Source organism: Strigops habroptila, chromosome 5 (assembly GCF_004027225.2).
Source record: "Strigops habroptila isolate Jane chromosome 5, bStrHab1.2.pri, whole genome shotgun sequence".
Classification (NCBI taxonomy): domain Eukaryota; kingdom Metazoa; phylum Chordata; class Aves; order Psittaciformes; family Psittacidae; genus Strigops; species Strigops habroptila.
The window spans coordinates 1,090,226-1,112,533 of record NC_044281.2 but is presented as its reverse complement, the minus strand read 5'-3'; the positions used below and the strand labels follow the sequence as shown (position 1 = coordinate 1,112,533).

Here is a 22,308-nt window from a genome sequence, read left to right as displayed (position 1 = left end):
TAGCTGTTTGCCAAACTCTCCTTGTGTCTGGTCTTTAGCTTTGCTTCATCAAACCTTCTAACCGGAACGCTGCTCTAATGGCTTTATTTTGGTTCCCTCATTTATCAGAAGCTACCAAATGAAGAATTTGTGAAGTTTATGCACATATGTAAGTTTTACAGGTCGAGGTGCTGATCTAACTTAATTGATCTAACTTTAACTTAATTAAAGTGTTTTTGATGTTTCAACTGGTCACATTAGTTATGATATCCAAATAATTCAATCGTTGAATGCACTCTTATGATCAGGGTTTTTTTCATAGATTTAATCCGACTATTGCTTCCACTAATCCGCTGCTGGGATGTACAGAGTGATTGAACTAATTTAAGCAGGCACTAATGCAAAGGCTACAGCCAGCCTCATGTTTACACTCCCCTGAGGAAATAACCCTGACAATGGTGATTTTCCCTCTCTTTATCACATCTCCCTGGTGACTCGGTGTAACTTATGTTCCACTTGAACCCATCCACACTTCCACAGCCCCGCAAGCGGACGGCAGGAGCTGACCCTGGCGCCAGGGCCCGCTGACAGGGCTCGCACAAAACGGCGCCGCCCTACCGGCCGCGATGACCGAACCTTCCCCGCCGCCAACTCTCGCGAGATCGCGGCTAGGCGCGCCCCCGACACCACCTCAACTCTCGCGATGAAGCAGCGATCGAAGGGCGGTGCCGCCGCCGAGGGAGGGAGGAGTCGCGCCGCCGCCGCCCGCTGCCCCGGGCCAGCCTCGGCGATGGTGTTGGCCGCGGGAGCCGGGCCCTGACGCCGCGCTCAGGTAAGTGCGGGCCGCCCGCCCTTCTGCCTGCGCCGGGGGCTGGCTCCCATAGTTCAGGCCTGGTCCTTCTGCCCTCGCCTCAGGCCCGGCCCCTTCCCTTCCCCACCCGGTGCCTCCACATCTCGCCGGGTGGCACCGACCCGCCAGGCCGCGGGTCCCCGGGACCTGTTCCCGGGCCAGCTGGGTCGTGTCCCCACCGCGGGGGCCCCAGCCGTCCCCCTGTGGCAGCGCAGGGAGCGGGCACTGTTGGTGCGGGGCAGGGCGGGCCGCCGCTTCCTCCGCTCCCAAGGGAGCTGGAGAAATGCCGGGGCTCTCTCGCCTTTCCCTATAGATAAGCGCAGCAGCCCTCTGTCCCCCCGGAGTCGTGCAGTGATAAAGCCTTATACTCCCCTTGCAGTTAGCAGGTTTTGAGCGCTTCCTTGCTGTGCTCTGTTGATGAAATTTGGGGGATAGCTGGAGCGAATCATCTGTTCCCCACACTGGTCACGCTTCTCACTGGCTTCCTAGTTTTTAGGACAACCAGTGACAAAACAGATCTATAAAAATATTTAGGAAGTTAATTCCCGTTGAATTTGATTTCATTTGGACTTGGCACTTAAAAAGGGGGGTTTTTTGAGGGGGGGGGGAGGGAGTGGAGCTTACCTGCAGTTTACAGGGTTTTTTTGTTTTCTGTTTTGTGGTGGGTTTGGTTTTATTTGAGGGGTTTTTTGTCTTTTAGAACCCTGTGGCACTACTTCCAGAGTCTCATACTTTTCTCTCCTTCTTTTTTTATCTTTTCTTTTTAACCATCTGTTGTCTTTCTCTTCTCTAAGGAGAAAAAAAAAAAAAAAGAGTTTTGTTTGCTTGTTCTTTCTTTCTTTCTCTAGTGTAGTGGGAGGAAAAAACCTACTGTGTGTTTCAGTTCTTGAAGCTAACCACACATACTTGTCAACTTAAGAGAACTTGTCCTTCTTGCAGTTCTTACCAGAATTTCATACTTGGCTACTATTGTGAAATATGTTTTCCTTCCTGTAAACCTTGTCTCACTAATATATTATGTTCTTCTCAACATCCAAGTGTCATGGCAGTTGTTTAATTTCTCCTTCGTGCTCCTTCACCAGTATTTTGGTGTTGGCTTGATGTTTGGTATAAACCCGTCAGCTCCCTCACAACCTTAGGAAAGCAGTAGGGCTGTCTTGTACAGGTGCAGTGAGTAGATTGGCAGCCCAGAGGCTTTACCTCCTGTTTTCTCTAGGGCAAGAACAAACGAAATGGACAAGTGAAGTAACTGCTGTTGCAATGGGCCTGTTAAACTTCACTTCGGGGCTTGCTTACAAGAATGAAAGAAATATCAAGACATATAGAACTGAAGCTGGCAAAGATAAATTTGTGTCATGTCTTGTCATTTCACAGTGTGGTTGTCTTCATCTCAGTGGTTTACTGGACTTTGTTATTTGCCTTACAAATATCTCTGCTGATTCTCCATTTTATGCTCTGAGAGCTGATGTTACTGAGCATCTGTTTCATGTCTTGGTAACTGCTGCATCATACCTGTCTGGTCCTTTATGCAAACCAAGTTCACATAAAGACTATATGCTGGCTTTCTATAAGGTTTTTTTCTTCCTTTATTTTGTTGAATTCATTCATGTGACTAAAGGATAAACATTTCTCCTATCATTTTAGTGGTGGTGGGGCCTAAAGGCTGTGGACCTTGTCAGCATTATGTTGGTTTTGGCCGAACTGTTAAGAAGAATGAGTTGCCTTCAACTAGGAGCAGTGTCAACATGTTTTAAGCCATGACAGACTGAATGTTTTGGTTTTATGACTTTGGCATTCTGTCCACCTTTTATTGTAATTTATTTGTCAGTGCAATTATCTCCTATAGTGGAGGACTGACACAGCAAAAATATCTTCATTTCAGTTACCAAATCTCTGTATGTAACTTTCTCCACTGTTGCTTTGCCCTGTGAAGAGTTACTGTTGTGCAGCTGCGCAGATAATTGCGCTATTGAAGTATAAATCATTTCCTGTGTCCTGGTAGCTAACTCAACACTCACTTCCTAGGGTTAGAGAATTGTTCCATTAGTGCCTCCTCCCCCCTTTCTCTAATGCCAGCCAAAAAGTAGCTCTGAATATTGTCCCGTGAAGCATGGCTAGAATAGTAGCAGCAGGTTGTGTAGCAGAGGTATTCTCACAGCAGCTCTTTCGAAGGAGCGATGTGAAGCAGTGGTGTGATCTGGGAGATGGTGCAGTGAAACTGGTTTGTAAACAATGATGAAAGTCTGACCTTTCTCCAGCAAAGCTGAACTTCCTCTTGGCCTAATGTACTGTAGCTCTCTGTGTTCACATATGAAACAAGCTTTCATTCTTCAAGTACTTTAGGCTATCTTTGTCTTTAATCGCAGTCATGTTAATTGTATATATCATGTTCTTTGACTGTGAAGAATATGACAATAGTTGTTGCATAAGGAATTAACTGTAACTTGGTTTTGTATTCTTCCCTCTTCCCCCTCATGCTTTAGTTTGGTCATTGACTTTGTTCTAATATTTGTGTTCTAGATTGAAGACAGCAGTAATGCTAACTCTGGCAAGCAAGTTGAAGCGGGATGATGGTGTCAGAGGACCCCGTGCATCCAATCCAGCTTCTGATTCAACTCGGAGGGTGTCTGTTCGGGATAAATTACTTGTTAAAGGTGAAAGGAACTTATATTTAAATATTGGGGGATTTACAGTTTGCAGGTGTGCACCAGTAAACAACACTAAATTGTATTAATGGCTGGACTTGATGATCTTAAAGGTCTTCTCCAACCTAGTTGATTCTATGATTTCCAGAAGTATTTTTAAAATTGCATGTGACATACCTCAGGATTTATACTGTAGGGTGTTATATTGGCATACATCACATCTCCAACAGCTCTTTTCCTTTAGGACACTTATTTTCTTTGACTGTTGCAAAACATAAAAGCTGTGTCCTTACTCCGCTCATTGGGAACTGTGTCATCAATTAAAACATTGCAGTAAAAAATTGTCACACAAGTGTCACTAAATACATAAGAGGAGAATATCAGATTTTACTTGCTAGGAAGATATTTTTTGAGCAAAACCATAACTGCCTGTGACAGAAAGAAACTCCTAAAGGTAACATCAGCATTCCCGTGGTCTTTAATGGTATAGATCAGAGGCAGTAAACTTTAAAAAACTTAAAAAAGGAATGCAAGGGGATTTTTCATGGGCCTGGAGTCACTGGAGATTGCTTATGAAGTAGTGAATAAAAAACCCCACTCATTTTTGTAGTATGATGTGGTCTGTTTTAGGAAGGCTACTGTAGGTTGTTGCTGGCTTGCCACTGGTGGGGAAGAAAACCACAGGCTTTTACTTTGTGGCGGTTGTGGGTGAATGAGGTAGTTTGTGAGACAGTTATTAAACTATTTTACAGTAAAATTGTGAACAGCTCTGTCTTGCTCTTCGGGCTTTTTTTTCTGTAGCATAGATAATCTTATATTTACAAATCCATAGGTGCTGACACTTTGCAGTTGCTATGGGCTTACACTCATGTATGCTCCCTCTGGTAACAGCTGAGTTTTAATGCTTGAGCTATGCAGCTTGATCTAGTGTCAATGTGTTGTTTAGGTTGATGTTGCTGCTGAAAATGATCAATAGCAAATATGCTACTGTTGATGTGTAAGCTGTCACTATGGGGATTCATGCCAGTCAAAGGAAGCTCATATTCCCTGGTTTTATTTCAGAATGACTTGAGATGAACACTGGTATATTTGCATGAATGATGTTGCCTAATTTTGACATTACATATGGCTTTTTGAATTAGGATGAATTCTACCATATACCTGTATGCTGGAGCAAGGTTTTACTGCAACTGCTGCTGCCTCAGTGCACTGGGAAGTGTCTCAAGTAGACTGCAGGAACATTATATTCACAATTTTGTCCCTTTGCACTGTTTTTAGAACAGAGTTTTAACACAGTTTAAACCCTCATGTTATAATTCTCACAACGAGTTTGCTTTAGGCTTCCAGTTTGGAAATCCTTAGTTAACTCCAGTTGTGAGGGGAAAGATATCAGGCAGGAGGAATAAGCTCTTTAACCAGGCTAAGCTACAAAGCCAAATTACTAAATATATATAATCTGAGATTTTCAGTAACCTACATGTGTAGACTTGAGGGGAAAATAGCAGTACAATATAAATACACTTCAACTACAATGCCTTTTATAGTGCGAGGTGCCGTAAGAATTTTTACTGTACCCTTACAGCAATCATATTTTTCAGTTATATGACTAAAACTTTACCTCAGTCTGCAGGGGAAGAAAGGAATGTATCTATAGAAAATTAGTATTGACATTGTATTTGCCATGACTACCATTAGCAAACCAATGCAGACTAAGTGTTGAATGAGTTGAGTCCCAGGCTGACGAATGTTAAAAGCAGGTCACTGCTGGCATCCTTCTGACAAGTGTGAGTATTAGATCGTGATATGTTTGTGTGTGAAAGTTCTATCACGTGGCTCTCCCAAGAGAGTTGTAGGAGCAGCTGTCAGTCTGGTTAGAATGGTTTCTGGACTGAAATGAGAACTGACAGCAGGAGTAGATAGCGTCAGTATAACTGCACTGAAAGTGAGAGGAAAATCTAGCAGCTAGTGTGAAAGACTTGTTGGGGATATTCTCTTTTAAGCTGCCCTTCAAACTAAATGTAGACCATTCAGTTACAAAAGTTTCTAGAACTTGCTCCATCTCTTTAAGATCAGCTGCAGCTGCATCTACGAGGTTGAGAGCCTGAGTGAAGAATGGAATTCTGATGTCGATAGTGTTTTTAAGTCACATACGGAGCTGCAGGAATGAGTTTGATAGGGAGTGAAGAGCTACCTGCATACAGCAATGACACTATGGCATCTGCACCAGTGCCAGGGCCTTTTACTGCTTGAGTGTATGGAGCTGTGATAGACCGGTGTACACTTAATTTCAGGTTGTTGTATTAGATTTGAAGCAAAGCTGGTGGGAGCCTGTAAGAGTAGTTGTAAGTAGAAGTTATCACTGGTGTTTGTTTAGGCTGGAGATGTCAGACAGATGACAGTTGCAGAGTGGGTGAAAGGCTCAATCATGTCAGTCTGCTGGCAGCTGTGAATTAAAAAAACAATCTGCTCTACAAAAGGAGGAGGAGATGAGAAAAGGCCCAGCATGTTCTGTACTTGTTTTCCGCAGCAGCTGTGCTAAGCAGGACCTTAAATCCCATCTAGCCCTGGGAGCTGGCTATAGTGTATGAACCAAGGTCAGATAGCTGCTCACCTGCCCCAGTGGTGATGATGTGCTGGAGAGATGCTCTCTTATTCCTGATCCATGGTAAATTGGTGATAAATTCTGCAGGCAGACATCTAGTTTTAATAGAGGTATTGTCCAGATACAGACAGTGTCTGGTTTTTATCTGGAGGTAAATTAAAGACAGCCTTATTTGGGTTGATAGTCCAGTTCAGGAAGGATTATTGCATCTTTTTGCAGGAAGTGTTGTCACACTGATAACCCTGCAGTCCTCAAATGTATTGTGTACACTGACCAGTACAAGAGATCAATGTCATTTGGATTATGGGATAGGTGGCCATGACCCCAGCCACAGATAAGTGTAGACAATGCTTACAGACTTGTAAAAATTTGGCACAGACCAACTACATATGTCTGTTAACTGAAACTGCCACAAAGTAGGAAAAATAAGTGATAATTTAAGTGTCGTGGTTTGAGCCCAGCCGGTAACTCAGAACCACACAGCCGCTCGCTCACTCCCCCCCCCCCCCCCCCCTTCTTCCTCCCCCCGCTCCCGGAGGGATGGGGAGGAGAATGGGAAGAATGTAACTCCCACGGGTTGAGATAAGAGCAGTCCCGCAACTAAGGTATAACACAGAACCACTACTGCTACCACCAATGATAATAACAATTAGTGAAATAACAAGGGGAGAGGATACAATTGCTCACCACCCGCCGACCGATACCCAGCCCGACCCGAGCAGTGATCTGGCCTTCCGGGTAACTCCCCCCGGTTTATATACTGGGCATGACGTGCTGTGGTATGGAATACCCCTTTGGCTAGTTTGGGTCAGGTGTCCTGTCTCTGCTTCCTTCCGGCTTCCCCTCCTCCCTGGCAAAGCATGAGACTGAGAAAGTCCTTGGTTGGAATAAACATTACTTAGCAACAACTAAAAACATCGGTGTTATCAGCGTTGTTCCCAGGCTGAAAGTTAAAAAACACAGCACTGCACCAGCTACTAAGCAGGAGAAAAATGACTGCTATAGCTGAACCCAGGACAGTATCCACCCCTTATTCCATACCATTCACGTCATGCTCAGATCCCACATCTCTCAGCACACCATCACCCCTGTCCCATATATACACATATATATACACCCACACCCACACACAGAGAAAGATATCGTTCCCTAGTCCATGGACCAATCCCTGTAAAATTGCTGAACTCATCCAGTCCATGATGTCAGGCTCCATCTCTTGTAATAGTCTTTCAGGGCAGGAGGGACGGTACATAGTGTTGGGTTGTTGCCTGCTGATGATACCGCCAAACTCATCTGGTCACTGCTGAGCTCGTCTGGTTTCCTCAAAATTCATTCTTTGTTGAGGTGATGATCGGAGGGAAGTCAGGGTCAATGGCTGGCGACCTGAAGATATCTAGCTGGTGGGCTATAAAAGTGTTATAGAGCAGGCAACAGCGTACAATTGAATTCATTGGCTGTTTTCCCCCAAAATCAAATCCCCTTGAGGTACACATCGGACTTCCCCATCTTCCCGCATTACCCACCAAGTATATCCAGGTCCCTGAGCAAAAGCAACCCCACGAGTGGGTTTGCCTTTACCTGAAGCAGGAATAACCCAGACTGTCTTCCCCAACAAATTCTTTATGTGCACCACAGGAACTTTATCCCCCTCTACGGTACGTAAAAGTTCTGATTGGGCTGGGCCAGCCCTGTTGGCAGATCCCCTACTGTTGACCAACCAGGTGGCTTTTGGTAAATGTGTATCCCAGTGTTTGAAAGTCCCACCACCCATTGCTCTCAGTGTAGTTTTTAACAGCCCATTGTACCGTTCGATTTTCCCAGAGGCTGGTGCATGGTAGGGGATGTGGTATACCCACTCAATGCCATGCTCTTTGGCCCAAGTGTCTATGAGGTTGTTCCGGAAATGAGTCCCATTGTCTGACTCAATTCTCTCTGGGGTGCCGTGTCGCCACAAGACTTGTTTCTCAAGGCCCAGGATAGTGTTCCGGGCAGTGGCGTGGGGCACAGCGTATGTTTCCAGCCAGCCGGTGGTTGCTTCCACCATGGTAAGCACATAGCGCTTGCCTTGGCGGGTTGGTGGGAGTGTGATATAGTCAATCTGCCAGGCCTCCCCATACTTGTACTTCAGCCATCGTCCTCCATACCAGAGAGGCTTTAACCGCTTGGCTTGCTTAATTGCAGCACATGTTTCACATTCGTGAATAACCTGGGCAATAGTGTCCATTGTTAAGTCCACCCCTCGATCACGAGCCCATCTATATGTTGCATCTCTGCCTTGATGGCCTGAGGTGTCATGGGCCCACCGGGCTAAAAATAATTCACCCTTATGTTGCCAATCCAAGTCCATCTGAGCCACTTTAATCTTAGCAGCTTTATCCACTTGCTGGTTATTCTGGTGTTCCTCAGTGGCCCGACTCTTGGGTACATGAGCATCTACGTGGCGTACCTTCACCACCAGGTTCTGCACCTGAGCAGCGATATCTTGCCACAATGCAGCAGCCCAGATGGGTTTACTTCTGCGTTGCCAGTTGCTCTGCTTCCATTGCTGCAACCATCCCCACAGGGCATTTGCCACCATCCATGAGTCAGTATAGAGATAAAGTACTGGCCATTTTTCTCGTTCAGCAATGTCCAAGGCCAGCTGGATGGCTTTCACCTCTGCAAACTGACTCGATTCACCCTCTCCCTCAGCAGTTTCTGCAACTTGTCACAGGGGACTCCACACAGCTGCCTTCCATCTCCGATGCTTTCCCACAATACGGCAGGACCCATCAGTAAACAAGGCATATTGCTTTTCACTCTCTGACAGTTCATTATATGGTGGGGCCTCTTCAGCACGCGTCACCTCCTCTTCTGGTGACATCCCAAAATCTTTGCCCTCTGGCCAGTCCATGATGACTTCTAGAATTCCTGGACGACTGGGATTTCCTATTCGAGCTCGTTGTGTAATTAGTGCGGCCCACTTACTCCATGTAGCATCAGTTGCATGATGTGTAGAGGAGACCCTGCCTTTGAACATCCAGCCCAGCACAGGCAACCGGGGTGCCAGGAGGAGCTGCGCTTCAGTTCCAATCACTTCTGAGGCAGCTCGAACCCCTTCATAGGCTGCCAGTATCTCTTTTTCAGTGGGAGTGTAGCTGGCCTCGGATCCTTTATATCCCCGACTCCAAAAGCCAAGGGGTCAACCTCGAGTCTCCCCTGGAGCTTTCTGCCAGAGGCTCCAGGTAGGACCATTCTCCCCAGCTGCGGTATAGAGCACATTTTTCACATCTGGCCCGGCCCGTACTGGTCCAAGGGCTACTGCATGAGCTATTTCTCGTTTAATTTGTTCAAAGGCTTGTTGTTGCTCAGGGCCCCATTTGAAATCATTCTTCTTCCGGGTCACGTGGTAGAGAGGGCTTACAATCAGACTGTAATTTGGGATGTGCATTCTCCAGAACCCCACAACACCTAAGAAAGCTTGTGTTTCTTTCTTGTTAGTTGGTGGAGACATTGCTGTTATCTTGTTGATCACGTCTGTGGGGATCTGGCGGCGTCCATCTTGCCATTTTATTCCCAAAAATTGAATCTCCTGTGCAGGTCCCTTGACCTTATTCCGTTTTATGGCAAAACCGGCCTTCAGCAGGATTTGGATTATTTTCCTCCCTTTCTCAAAAACTTCTTCCGCTGTATCACCCCACACGATGATGTCATCAATGTATTGCAGGTGTTCCGGAGCTTGCCCCTGTTCCAGTGCAGTCTGGATCAATCCATGGCAGATGGTAGGGCTGTGTTTCCACCCCTGGGGCAGTCGGTTCCAAGTGTACTGGACGCACCTCCAAGTGAAAGCAAACTGTGGCCTGCATTCTGCTGCCAAAGGGATTGAGAAAAATGCATTGGCAATGTCAATTGTGGCATACCACTTGGCTGCCTTTGACTCCAGTTCATACTGAAGTTCTAACATGTCCGGTACGGCAGCACTCAATGGTGGTGTGACTTCGTTCAGGCCACGATAGTCTACTGTTAATCTCCACTCTCCATTAGACTTTTGCACTGGCCATATGGGGCTATTAAAGGGTGAGCGGGTCCTGCTGATCACTCCTTGGCTCTCCAGTCTGCGGATCAGCTTATGGATGGGAATCAAGGAGTCTCGGTTGGTGCGATATTGCCGCCGGTGCACTGTTGTGGTCGCAATTGGCACTTGTTGTTCTTCGACCTTCAGCAACCCCACAACAGAAGGATCCTCTGAGAGACCGGGCAAGGTGGACAGCTGCTTAATTTCCTCTGTCTCCAAGGCAGCGATACCAAAAGCCCATCTATACCCTTTTGGGTCTTTGAAATACCCTCTCCTGAGATAGTCTATGCCAAGGATGCATGGAGCCCCTGGACCAGTTACAATGGGGTGCTTTTGCCACTTCCTCCCAGTCAGGCTGATTTCAGCTTCCAGCATAGTTAACGCTTGGGATCCTCCTGTCACTCCAGAAATAGAAATGGGTTTCACCCCTTGATACCTTGATGGCATCAGAGTACACTGTGCACCGGTATCTACTAGAGCCTTATACTTCTGTGGGACTGATGTGCCAGGCCATCTGATCCACACAGTCCAGTAAACCCGATTATCCCTCTCCTCCACCTGGCTGGAGGCAGGGCCCCTCTAATAGTGATCACAAAATTCTCCACTTCTGTCTTGTAGAAAGGGATTAGTATTCCTTATCACAGGAGCTGGAGTAAAATCAGCTCTTTCGCTCCATCTGGGAAACTGCTCGCCAGAGACTGGAGCAGCAGCTTTCCTGGGAGGATCATCCTTGACCATTGTTCTCCTCTTCAGTTCACGCACCCGTTGCTCCAGAGCTGAAGTAGGTTTTCCATCCCACTTTCTCATGTCTTCTCCATGATCCCGCAGGTAAAACCATAGGGTGGCCCGTGGCGTGTACCTCGTATATTTTCTTTCTCGAGCAGTAGGGCGCCTTCTGTTGATAGCTGAGACATGGGTTGGTACGCGTGGAGAGCTGGATAGATCGGATAAATCGTCTCTCAATTGTTTGAACTCCTGGGACAGTTTTTCCACAGCTGAAATGATGGAAGGGGTGAGATTGTCTTCGAACTCTCGGAGTTGACGAATCAGGAAATCCACTGTTGGTGATACTCCGTCATTCCAGGTCATTGATGCCAATGTGTGGGCATATGATGATGGCGCACTCCGTGTAAGTTTCCGCCACATGGGTCGTGTACATTCGACTTCATCTGGGTCTACGGATGTGTTCCTGGCATCCGGCCTACGATAGATCATCTCTATAATGGCTGATTCCCTCAGGGACTGGATGCCTTTCTCTATCGTGGTCCAGTTGGCTGAGCGATTCGTAATATCGTCTTTGTAGGGAAACCTTTCCTTCACAGCTGCCAGGAGCCGCCTCCAAAGACTGAGGGCTCGCTTCTCTCTTGCAATCGCTTTGTCAATTCCTCCTTCCTTAGCAAGTGATCCCAGCTGCTTGGCTTCCCTACCTTCTAGTTCGTGACCGTCGGCCCCATTGTCCCAGCACCGGAGCAACCAGGTGACAATGTGCTCCCCTGGAAGACGGGTGAAATCTTTTCGCATATTCCGTAGTTCGGTTGAGGTCCGGGGTCGAGAAGTGACCTCTTCTTCTTCTTCCTCTTCCTCTGACCCACGTAGTAGTAACAATGAATGCTTATCACAAATATGATTAAACACACTCTGGTCAGATCTGTCGTTATCTCAACCTTTCGAGCCCCACGTTGGGCGCCAAAAAGAACTGTCGTGGTTTGAGCCCAGCCGGTAACTCAGAACCACACAGCCGCTCGCTCACTCCCCCCTCCCCCCCCCCCCCCTTCTTCCTCCCCCCGCTCCCGGAGGGATGGGGAGGAGAATGGGAAGAATGTAACTCCCACGGGTTGAGATAAGAGCAGTCCCGCAACTAAGGTATAACACAGAACCACTACTGCTACCACCAATGATAATAACGATTAGTGAAATAACAAGGGGAGAGGATACAATTGCTCACCACCCGCCGACCGATACCCAGCCCGACCCGAGCAGTGATCTGGGCCTTCCGGGTAACTCCCCCCGGTTTATATACTGGGCATGACGTGCTGTGGTATGGAATACCCCTTTGGCTAGTTTGGGTCAGGTGTCCTGTCTCTGCTTCCTTCCGGCTTCCCCTCCTCCCTGGCAAAGCATGAGACTGAGAAAGTCCTTGGTTGGAATAAACATTACTTAGCAACAACTAAAAACATCGGTGTTATCAGCGTTGTTCCCAGGCTGAAAGTTAAAAAACACAGCACTGCACCAGCTACTAAGCAGGAGAAAAATGACTGCTATAGCTGAACCCAGGACATTAAGGACGATGTTAACTATTTGCACTATATGGATGAGAAGAAAATTCACAAAAATATTTGAAATACTTTTAGTAAAACTAGAAGGGTAGGAGCTATCAGCAGGGTGTAGTCATGTGCTATCCTTGGCTTTAGTGATGGGTGCAAGTTAAACAGGCTTTTTTTTTTTTACTTTTAAAATACTGGTGCCCCTTGTTGTTTTTTCTAAGCTGCTCCTTTGATTGCTTACATGTCCAGTATTGTTATATAATTAAATATCAGTCATGGCTCAGGGCATTGTTTTGTTGAGTTATTTCATGGACACATTATCAAAGGAGGAATCTCTACCCCTGAAGTTTTGTGTAGGGAAGTAGTTCTGAGACAGCTGAATATTCTTTTCCAACTGTTCTTCCTCTGGAATGTCAAAGTCATGGCTGCTAAGCAGGATTTGGTAGCAGCCTATCCCCTGCTGAATATCTCAGCAACTGATGGAGCACGTGTAGGAGGTTAGCAGGGCACAGCTGTCAGGAGTAAGGAGCATGGTGGTGGTTCTGACCTGGAACCCTGAGAAGTTGAGGGAAAACATCACTGCTTTGAAATCACTGAGGGCAGGAGTGTCGGAGGGTGTGGGGGGTGAGGATTAGTAATTTAGGCTGGCAGCTCTTAGAGACAGGCTTTCTGGCCAGGAGAGAGACACCAAGCAGTGACTAACATGTTTCAAGACAAATCACATGGAGAAACTGCAAACAACTGGAGAAGGTAGAAAGTAATTACTGACGTGAGGAGGAGGAGAAATGGTTCTTGAAGGGCCTCTGTTGCCTCTCTGGCCAGGAGAGAGGCTCTAGTAAAGCATAAGTTTGTTAAAAGTTCAGTGTGACTTATTCTTGCATCTCTATTTTCCCTGGATTTTCAGTATAGGCTCAATTGGAGAGTAAGACCCTAATTCTGTAGGCCCAGTATACAAATAAATAATAAAATAAATAATTAAAGTGGAGCAAGCAGTACACTTGTTTTAGCAGCTTTCAGTTTGTTCTGTGCTGCGGAGTTTATTTTTGATGTTAAATTCATCTCTAAGGGGGAAATTCATTACATTAGGGTTAGGGGCTGCAGGATGCTCTAGGCCCAGCAGTGCTGAACTTGACAGGCACATCCTTTCTGAATGTTTGAAAAGGGCTGAGGACAAGCCCAAATCGTATTAAAGATTAATACTGTATAATGAATGTGACTGCTAAATTGAATTAAAGGTAGAGAACATGCCAGGATGCCAGGAGCAGCAATGTATATCATTACTGATCACGAAAGTTGGCCCTTGAACTTTTTTCAGGAGTGTGTATTACTTTTTCTGCCCTTTTTTTTTGTAGTGCACCTAAGAAGTTTTATGTTACTGGTCTGATTGTGGGCTGAAATGAAATGAAAATTAATTAGCATGGTTTATTCCTCAGTTGTCTTCAACATTTGTGGCTTTCACAACTAGATTTTTGTAACTGTAAATGTTTCAGGTGTGCATTTGTATAAGGCTGAGAGAACACATTATAAGAGTGAGGTGTATGTGCACTGTAAATAAAAATGAGGAGAATCCATATATTTGCTTTTTTCAAGCCTTCAAGTACCAGAATATCCCTCGTCACAATAACAGGTGAGGAAAATTGAGAGAGGAGAAAATACTTTCTGGAATTAAAAAAGAAACTTCATCAGGGACCGTAGCGACAGGACAAGGGGGAATGGGTTAAAACTGAAAGAGGGGAAGTTCAGGTTAGATATAAGGAAGAAGTTCTTTACTGTGAGGGTGCTGAGGCACTGGCACAGGGTGCCCAGAAGAGCTGTGGCTGCCCCATCCCTGGCAGTGTTCAAAGCCAGTTCAAGGCTTGGAGCAACCTGCTCTAGTGGAAGGTGTCCCTGCCCGTGGCAGGAGGTTGGAACTAGATGATCTGAAGGTCCTTTCCAGCCCAAACCATTCTGTGATCCTATGGGTCATGCTCTGTATCTTATAAAAAGTTCATGCATGTGAAAGAGCAGCAGCATTTCTGAAACAGTTTTGAATTGAAGCTCATTTGAAAAGTTACTACTGAGACTTTTCCTAGAACGTGACTGGCAATGGGAGGCCTGGTTCATTGCATTGCTTCATTTCTGATGCCTCTGATTTTCAGCCTACGTGAAGTACTGCATAGTTAAGAGATTTCCAACCACAGTGGCTTTTTCTGTTTTTTTGAGGTCAGGACAATACATTTTGTAATACTGTATGTAATACTGTATAGAAGCTGAAGCATATGATTTGATGGTGTCTTGTTTCAAATAAACATTTGGAAACAGAAGGAAAATATACATCTCACTCCAAACTGGCAGCATTGGGTGGCTTGGTTGGCTTCTGATCATGGTCTGTACAGTTGAGGAGCTAAATAGGGAAAGCTATATAGATAGATGGATAAGATTAGGAGGCAAACAGCATTATACTGCTAGAATTAATACTTTTCTCAGAGTGTTAAGGTATTTCTCTGTAGCAGTCTTAAGGATGTGCATTAAAGAGGGACTAAACAGAAGAGGGGCCTTTTTGGACAAAACCAGAGAGAAGTAAGTATTGCTGTGGATACGAATGTTCATTCCAGTTGAGGAAATTATGCTTTCATTTTGTGTACTTCAAAACAAAGCCCAGTGGGAAGCATACGGCCTGACTTTTTGTGGCAACGCTAGTAAACAAAGCACATCTGTATTCTGACTTGTTGAGATGGGGTGGGGAAGGGGAAGGAGCAGAACAACATGAATACAGTCTGCACGTTACTGAATATAACATCCACATGGGTCTCATAAACCATATGCCTGTACACATCAGGAGTGTGTGTTCCTATTTCTGTCCTGAGAATTGTCATGGGTAGTTATTGTTTGTGGAAATCATTTATAAATAGCCTTGGTTGCTTGTGTTAGGTTTAGCTTTCCCCTGGTTTATAAAGTTCCTGAGCCGCTTCCGAGGCGTAATCTGTTTGCATTCAACTCTTCCAAAAGTCTGTTTAAGTTTAATCCTTGCCTTTTTTTATGGTTTAAAATAGTATTGGAACTGTTCAAGCAAGTGCATACTGGATCAAGAGCAGGACTGCAAATATACATACCACTTGGGTGTGCTCCTGCACCAGATCACGCAAGGTTTGAGGAACACCAGACTGGCTGGTCAGGGGCTGGACTGGGTCTGCAATGACCATTTTTCCCCTGCAGAAGCCCTGGCATGTGTCTATATTTCAGGCCTTCCAGACCTACCCAGGATGGCTTATCAGAGTAGGTGCAGGGCTGTGCAGTCCTCTTGGGTTTGCTGCTTCCTGGCAATAGCCCTCTTGATTGTGAAAGGAATTGAGATGCCCACTGAGTAGGCAGTGATGAGCACCGTTTTCCCATGGAAGTTCTTCAGTGCTCTTGCACAATATTTCCTGAGACTTAGGTTATATCTGCTGGTTTGTCTTGTCATCTTAAGGAACGGTGGGGTGCCTGCCTGGGAATTGAGACACACATACTGATTAGCCGTAAAACATTATGAAACACAGATCGGGGTTTTGTTTACTGTTCAGCTGTAGTTAGTAATTTTTTTGAAAGAGGAGGTCAGATTGAGATGAAGTTTGTTCTTTGATTTACTGGGGCTTCTGGAGGTGCTGGAAGTTCAGTGCGTTGGAGCTCTGGTTGCGGTTTTTACATTTTGCTTATTTAAAAATCCGTTAAACCATGCCAGTAAGTTGGCAGACTGCACAAGGGGCGTTCACTTACAGAGAATATTCTTGGCAGTGGTATTGCTTTATGTAGAAAATACATAACTTAAAACCTCAGAATCTTAATGGAGCTTGAATGATGTAGTCAAAATTGTAGAATGATAGAATGTTTTGGTTGGAAGGGACCTAAAAGCTCCTCCAGTTCCAACTGGAACCAACAGGTTGCTCCAAGCCCTGTCCAACCTGGCCTTGAACACTGCCAGGGATGGAGCACCCTGTGCCAGTGACTAAGCAAATTACAAAAATGATTTCAGTGTCAAGACTGTCACTACCAAAGAGTCACAGAATGTGGAAAACTTAAACACTGTAGCTTTGGTCCATTAAATGTGCCTAGTTATTATTAATCAGTGTTTATATGGCACACTTGGTAGTAACATGTTTCCTTACTTGATGTTACTTTGACAGTTTAGATTATTGAAGGTCTTTGCCTGCTTTTTTGGTTTTTTTTTTTTTAAATCTTTTTAAAGTTTTTTCGTTCTTAGTTTGTGTTTTGTTGCAGAGTTGTTGAGAAACCTTAATTTTGGGGAACTTGCCTTTGCTCACAAAGCTTTGGTGTGGATTAGTTACCGTAGCCTCCCCCCTGTGTCTGCACACCTTCAAAGGGTGAGCACACTGTTCCATCCTCATGGGTGTGAATGGGCACCATCATTTTCATGTTTTCACAAGAAAACCCACTTATTCTTGTGCTGAAACAAAGGGAAACACAGAAGTGTGAATGCATTGCAGGAAATCTTCACACTTCAAAGGATCTATGGGGATCAGTTAACTCTCTGACCCTTGCAGGAGGCAGAAGTGAGGCCCCAGCTCAGCCCTTTCATTGCTGGCTTTGACTCTGTGCTGTCCATTGGTGTCTCTCTTTGCCCTACTGCCCTTTTCCCAGGATTGAAACAAAGGATGGGCAGGACTTATTAAAGCTGAACAACAGAAGCACAGAAAGCAATAAGGAAAGCAGTCAACACCTTAAATAAGAGCCAGCTCCTAACGTCTACCCTCTACTGAGGATTAATAGTGACTCCCACTATGAAAGGCTGGTGAGTTTAAAGGGAAAGGGGTGGGGGAATACTCTTACAATGCATTTGTATAACTGCAGCCTCCAGTAGTTGGTTAATGCCTTGTCTTTAGTTTTACTTTCTCTTTCTGGTTAAACACCACACACACCCCCTTGATTATAGCTAAAATTACATTTTTGGTATCTTTCAAAGGCAGCTCTCTTTGGAAACTTTTAGCAGAAGCATGTTCCCAGTGTTGTGGGGGATTTTAGAGTGCAATTGTGAACTTCTTAGGTATGTGTGAAGCAGTGCTTCCTGTTTGGTGGGGTTTTCTCTCAGTATAGTAGGCTGCAGATGCAGGAATACCAGGGCTGTGCCAAGCAAGTGGGAGGTGGGAGTCAAATAAGCTTCATGCTCACTGCAGAGACCAGCCAGGTTTGGTAAGTGTGGATTCAAGGATAGTTCTGGGGAGTTAGGGAGTTCTTAATTGTGATGAGATCAGTTTGGATTCTGCACCAAGAGATAGCTTCCTATATCTTAAACTGAATTACAGTTTTCTTTAGATTCATGTTTTTCAGAGTTGGTGTTGAACTCCTACACAGTGTTGGCAGACCAAATAAATGGGCTGTGTCTGTGCAGACCAGAAAGCAAAGTTGGAAATCAAGTGGGGGGGAAAAAACCTATAGGAAATGCAAAAATATAGATATATATTATTTAAATTTGATTAAGTTTCCTAGAACTTTAGCAGTAAGGGCAGACGGGCTATCTTGATGCATGTTGTTCATATTTCTTTGAAATACAGGTAGTTGAAAGTAAGATTTCAATAAAATAAACAGGGAGAAAGCAGTAAGTCATCCAGAGAGGGCAGCATGGCAGAGAAAGGGCTGAGGAATGCACTTCCCTTCCTAGGAGCTATGCAACTGAATTGGGTTACTTCTTTTATGAATACCTTCTAAGTTTTATGCATGGGAAATACAATAAAATTTAATTGGAGTGCATATCTATAGCAAACTGTTCCCAGGGGAAATATCCAACAGTCACAGGAGCAAAAAGGAAAAATCTTAACACTCCTGAGTTTGTTTGAGAGTGCAGAGGTTTGGGGGGAGTACAATGGATGCACTGACCAGTGCATGTTACCCTGCCAGGTGCTCGAAGTGAACGTTTGTCTTGCTCTGTTCTTTTGGTGCTCTTGATGCTCATTTCTGCACACAGGATCACATCTGACAATGACCTTGAATTAGGGTTTCAGTAGGTGTTTTCAAGTGTGCAGTACCTGCCATCATGCTTGGAGGCTTCCCTACAAAAGCAGTGCATGACCTGAGACGATCTAGCTGATGGTGGAAGAGCTTTAGCAGTTAGATGCTGCAGATGCTCATGCAGGCTGTGAACCTCCTGTGTGTGTTTTTGTTGTTAGACTGGCACCTTGATTCTCGAGGTTTTTCTGCTTTTGTGTTTTGCAGGCTGTGGAATTCTGGCCTTCCGCATTTTAGTGCCATATGTATGCAAGTTTGGGGGTTTGGATAATGCCACCTTTTGAAATGACAGTGCTCTGGGTATTAGAAGCCCTGGCACTTCAGTCTTGGCAGAGCTGAACCTCCTAATCACAGTAGGATACATTTGACTGTCGGGCAGACGAGAGTTTTTAGTAATGAATTGTGGTGCTTAAAGAGAAATTTCAAGGTAAACTTCCATGGCAGCTTAATTATATTTTAAAGTAAAATTTGATTTACAGGGTGGTTTAAATTAGATTTGACTATTTGGACTTCAGGAATGGCTTTTTGCTTGCATAAATAACAGTTGTTTTTCTTCTTTTATTCTTTCAACAGAGGTTGCAGAACTTGAAGCTAATTTACCTTGTAAGTATAGCATTTAATGGCATGCTTTTTAAGGGGAAAAGGACTATAGAACTGAATGTTTTGACTGAAGTATGAATGCTAATGGAATGAAAGCTGTGCAAAACTCTGCCACTCGGGTTTTCTTTGTTGCTCCCTCTGAAGGGATTGTAGGGAGTACAATTAGTGTACTTTGGAAGCAGTATTGAGTATTTGGCTCCAAAATTTGATTGCTGGTGGAGTGGGAGCTTCCCGCTTGTAAACCACCCAAAGGTACCTGGAACTGAAGAGTGCGTTTATAACCTCACTCCTGTTTTGCCTCCATTCCTTCTTTTTCAAAATAGGAGCTCTGATTCAGAAAATAACCAATTTCTCAAGAATCATAGAATCATAGAATCATAGAATCGTAAGGGTTGGAAAGGACCTTAAGATCATCTAGTTCCAACCCCCCTGCCATGGGCAGGGACACCTTGCCCTAAACCATGTGGCTCAAGGCTCTGTCCAACCTGGCCTTGAACACCGCCAGGGATGGAGCATCCACAACCTCCCTGGGCAACCCATTCCAGTGCTTCACCACCCTCACTGTAAAGAACTTCTTCCTTATATCTAATCTAAACTTCCTCTGTTTAAGTTTGAACCCATTACCCCTTGTCCTACCACTACAGTCCCTAAGGAAGAGTCCCTCCCCAGCATCCTTGTAGACCCCCTTCAGATACTGGAAGGCTGCTATGAGGTCACCACGCAGCCTTCTCTTCTCCAGGCTGAACAGCCCCAACTTTCTCAGCCTGTCTTCATATGGGAGGTGCTCCAGCCCTCTTATCGTCCTCGTGGCCTCCTCTGGACTCGCTCCAACAGCTCCATGTCCTTTTTATGTTGAGGACACCAGAACTGTACGCAGTACTCCAAGTGGGGTCTCACAAGAGCAGAGTAGAGGGGCAGGATCACCTCCTTCGACCGTGAAGTCAACCTAGTGCTTTTTCACTTCGCATGCAATCTGTAACCTCATGTGTGGGTTAACAGTGAAAATACTCATGAAAAATTGTTTTTTAAAAAAGTGATCCATATTCCTTTAAAAAAAAAAAAAGGCAAGATGATGTGGTTTTAGCCCTGGCATGTTACTTGTAATGGATGTTATGCTAAAAGCTGAAAATACGAATAGCCACTTTAAAGTAGGCATTTAAAAGCACAAGGAAAATGGCTTGTTGCTTCTAAAGCTAAGGGTAGGTAATTAAAATCAAATGTTTTCTGTTCCTTGGCTTTAGAAAGCCTAGTTCTGTAATGGACAGCAAAACACAAAGCCCTTTTATAAAGGCAAGTAAAGTTCCTACTGTTCTGTGTTTGTTGCTAAGGCTGGATGTTGACAGTGAAGCTGAGTTGCTGCTGAGCTCTCTTTCTTTTCAAGTGTTGGCCAGGACAGCATCATTCTGCCATGAGTTCTTAGAGTACAGGTGAGCACAGCAAATTTTTGCCTAAGCAAGTTCAGAGTCACATTGAGAGCTCATTGCTTGCTCTGCAGAACTTCCCGTGGTGCACGTTCCTGCTTCAGAATAACCCAAGATGGTTTTCCCTGCAGGGAAAGAGGCACGAGCTGCTTGCAGCAGACTGAGAGTGTATGGGCAGGTTATTACCGTGCTGTGCATTCACACTGTCTTGTCCATATGCTTATCTTGCAAGAAAACCAGTGAACATTCTCTCCAATTATGCTGGCAGGTAGCTTGTGATGTTTTGAGTCTTTCCCCAGCTAAGGGAAGCTTTGACCATGTATTTTTCTCTCCAGGTTAAAATTCCGAGTACTGTTTCTGATGAGCATCTTCTGTTTGCTAATGATTCCAAATCCAGGTCAACGTTCAGATCTTAAAAATCAGGCTTTTCAGTGTACAGACTGTCTGATGGGAGGAGTTACAAGGGCGAAAAATTCAGAATAGAAGCAGCAAAAAGGGAGGGCGGGAAGAGGCATTATTTTAACTCTGTGTTCTTCTTTCTTAAAGGCAATTATAGAGATTTCACAGAGTAATGAACTTTTTTTTCTGTAGACTCTTCTTTAGGATAACAAACACCAGAGAAACATCTATCAGGGTTTGTAGTTACTATGATGGGAATGCATTACTGGGGTTTGTGTATAGTTCTAGTCTTTTTTTTTTTTCAGGCAAATAGGGTCTATATCTCTGATACTATTTGGCTCCTTGATTACAGAAAAAGAACAGCCAGCCTGATGGGTTAAGAAGCTAAAGGCTGCATAATATGGATAATAATGTATCCATGCATATATACAGCTTTTAGTGCCAGATTGACAGCTTGTCTCTGCCATGGTCAAGAAAAGCCAGTTTTGTGCATGGGAAGGCGTCTTGGTTTCTGTCATGAAGTGCAAACAAAGGGCTGTTACGCTGTGAACTTGCATCTCTTGAACTGAAACCACTGACTAGTTTTATCAGGTTGCTGGTTCTTTTCCACACTTGTTCTTCATTCTCACTATTCTCCTTAAATTTACCACTGACTAGTTTTATCAGGTTGCTGGTTCTTTTCCACACTTGTTCTTCATTCTCACTATTCTCCTTAAATTTATCTAGTCTGAGAATAAAAACAGTGTTTGGTTTGTAATGATGCTTCATAAGTTAACACATGTAATTGGTTATACAGAAGAAACTTGTTTAGTATAACAGCTGAGCTGGCTTTTGGATGAGGCATGACCTCTTGCATGCTGCAGTGTATGGTCAAATGCTAAGATACACATATTACCATTAAAGAACTTGTAAGGAAGAGATGCTTATATTCTGTATGCTGTCATCTTAACATGTAGCTACCATCTGCGCAGTAAACCAAATCTTTTGGCATTTTAAGGTATTTGAGACAGCATGGATTCCTGAAAGGAAATAAGCTTCTTCCTCAGCTCGAAGTGAAGTTCCATTACTGCAGGTGACCTGTAACAGTATAGGGAGGAGGTGCTTAGAGACAAAGCGTAAGAGGAAATCACTTGACTGGAAGGTAGGGATTAATCAGGGAGTGAATTCGGAGAGTGTGAAAGATGATATACTTGCTTTCCCAACAGTGGAAAACCAATTGTCTGATGTAAATTATACTTTTGCTTCACAGGTACATGTAAAGTGAATTTTCCTGACCCAAACAAGCTTCATTACTTTCAGCTAACTGTAACCCCAGGTAATTTTTTAAACATGTTACTTTTATTTCTGTGTGTGTTGGTGTTAAGGGAACATAATTCCAAGAGTTTGTTCAAGAATCCAGTAAACTTTCTAGTCAGAGAAAGACTGGCTGTAATACAGTGGTTATATGGAGTCAGTGGAGAAACTGGGCTGAGAAACTCTTTCAGTATGACAGCTGAGCTGGCTTTTGGATGAGGC

General features: G+C 44.5%; 1 protein-coding gene across 5 annotated transcripts in view; it reads left to right on the top strand.

Annotated features, from left to right (window-relative positions):
- The first annotated feature begins 694 nt into the window (after nt 1–694).
- The window catches only part of UBE2F (ubiquitin conjugating enzyme E2 F (putative)), a 91,735-nt gene continuing 70,121 nt past the window's right edge, over nt 695–22,308 (top strand). For 2 of the 5 annotated variants that reach the window (XR_003991561.1, XM_030487379.1), the window contains exons 1-4: nt 699–811; nt 3,350–3,483; nt 18,947–18,976; nt 22,043–22,108. Coding sequence is in view for 4 of the 5 variants with exons in the window: in XM_030487379.1 (XP_030343239.1) it covers nt 3,366–3,483; nt 18,947–18,976; nt 22,043–22,108 (214 nt within the window). In the remaining variant the exon portion in view is untranslated. Of the gene's footprint in view, nt 812–3,349; nt 3,484–18,946; nt 18,977–22,042; nt 22,109–22,308 lie in introns of all 5 variants that reach the window. The other 3 variants (XM_030487375.1, XM_030487378.1, XM_030487377.1) reach the window with 3 other exon arrangements.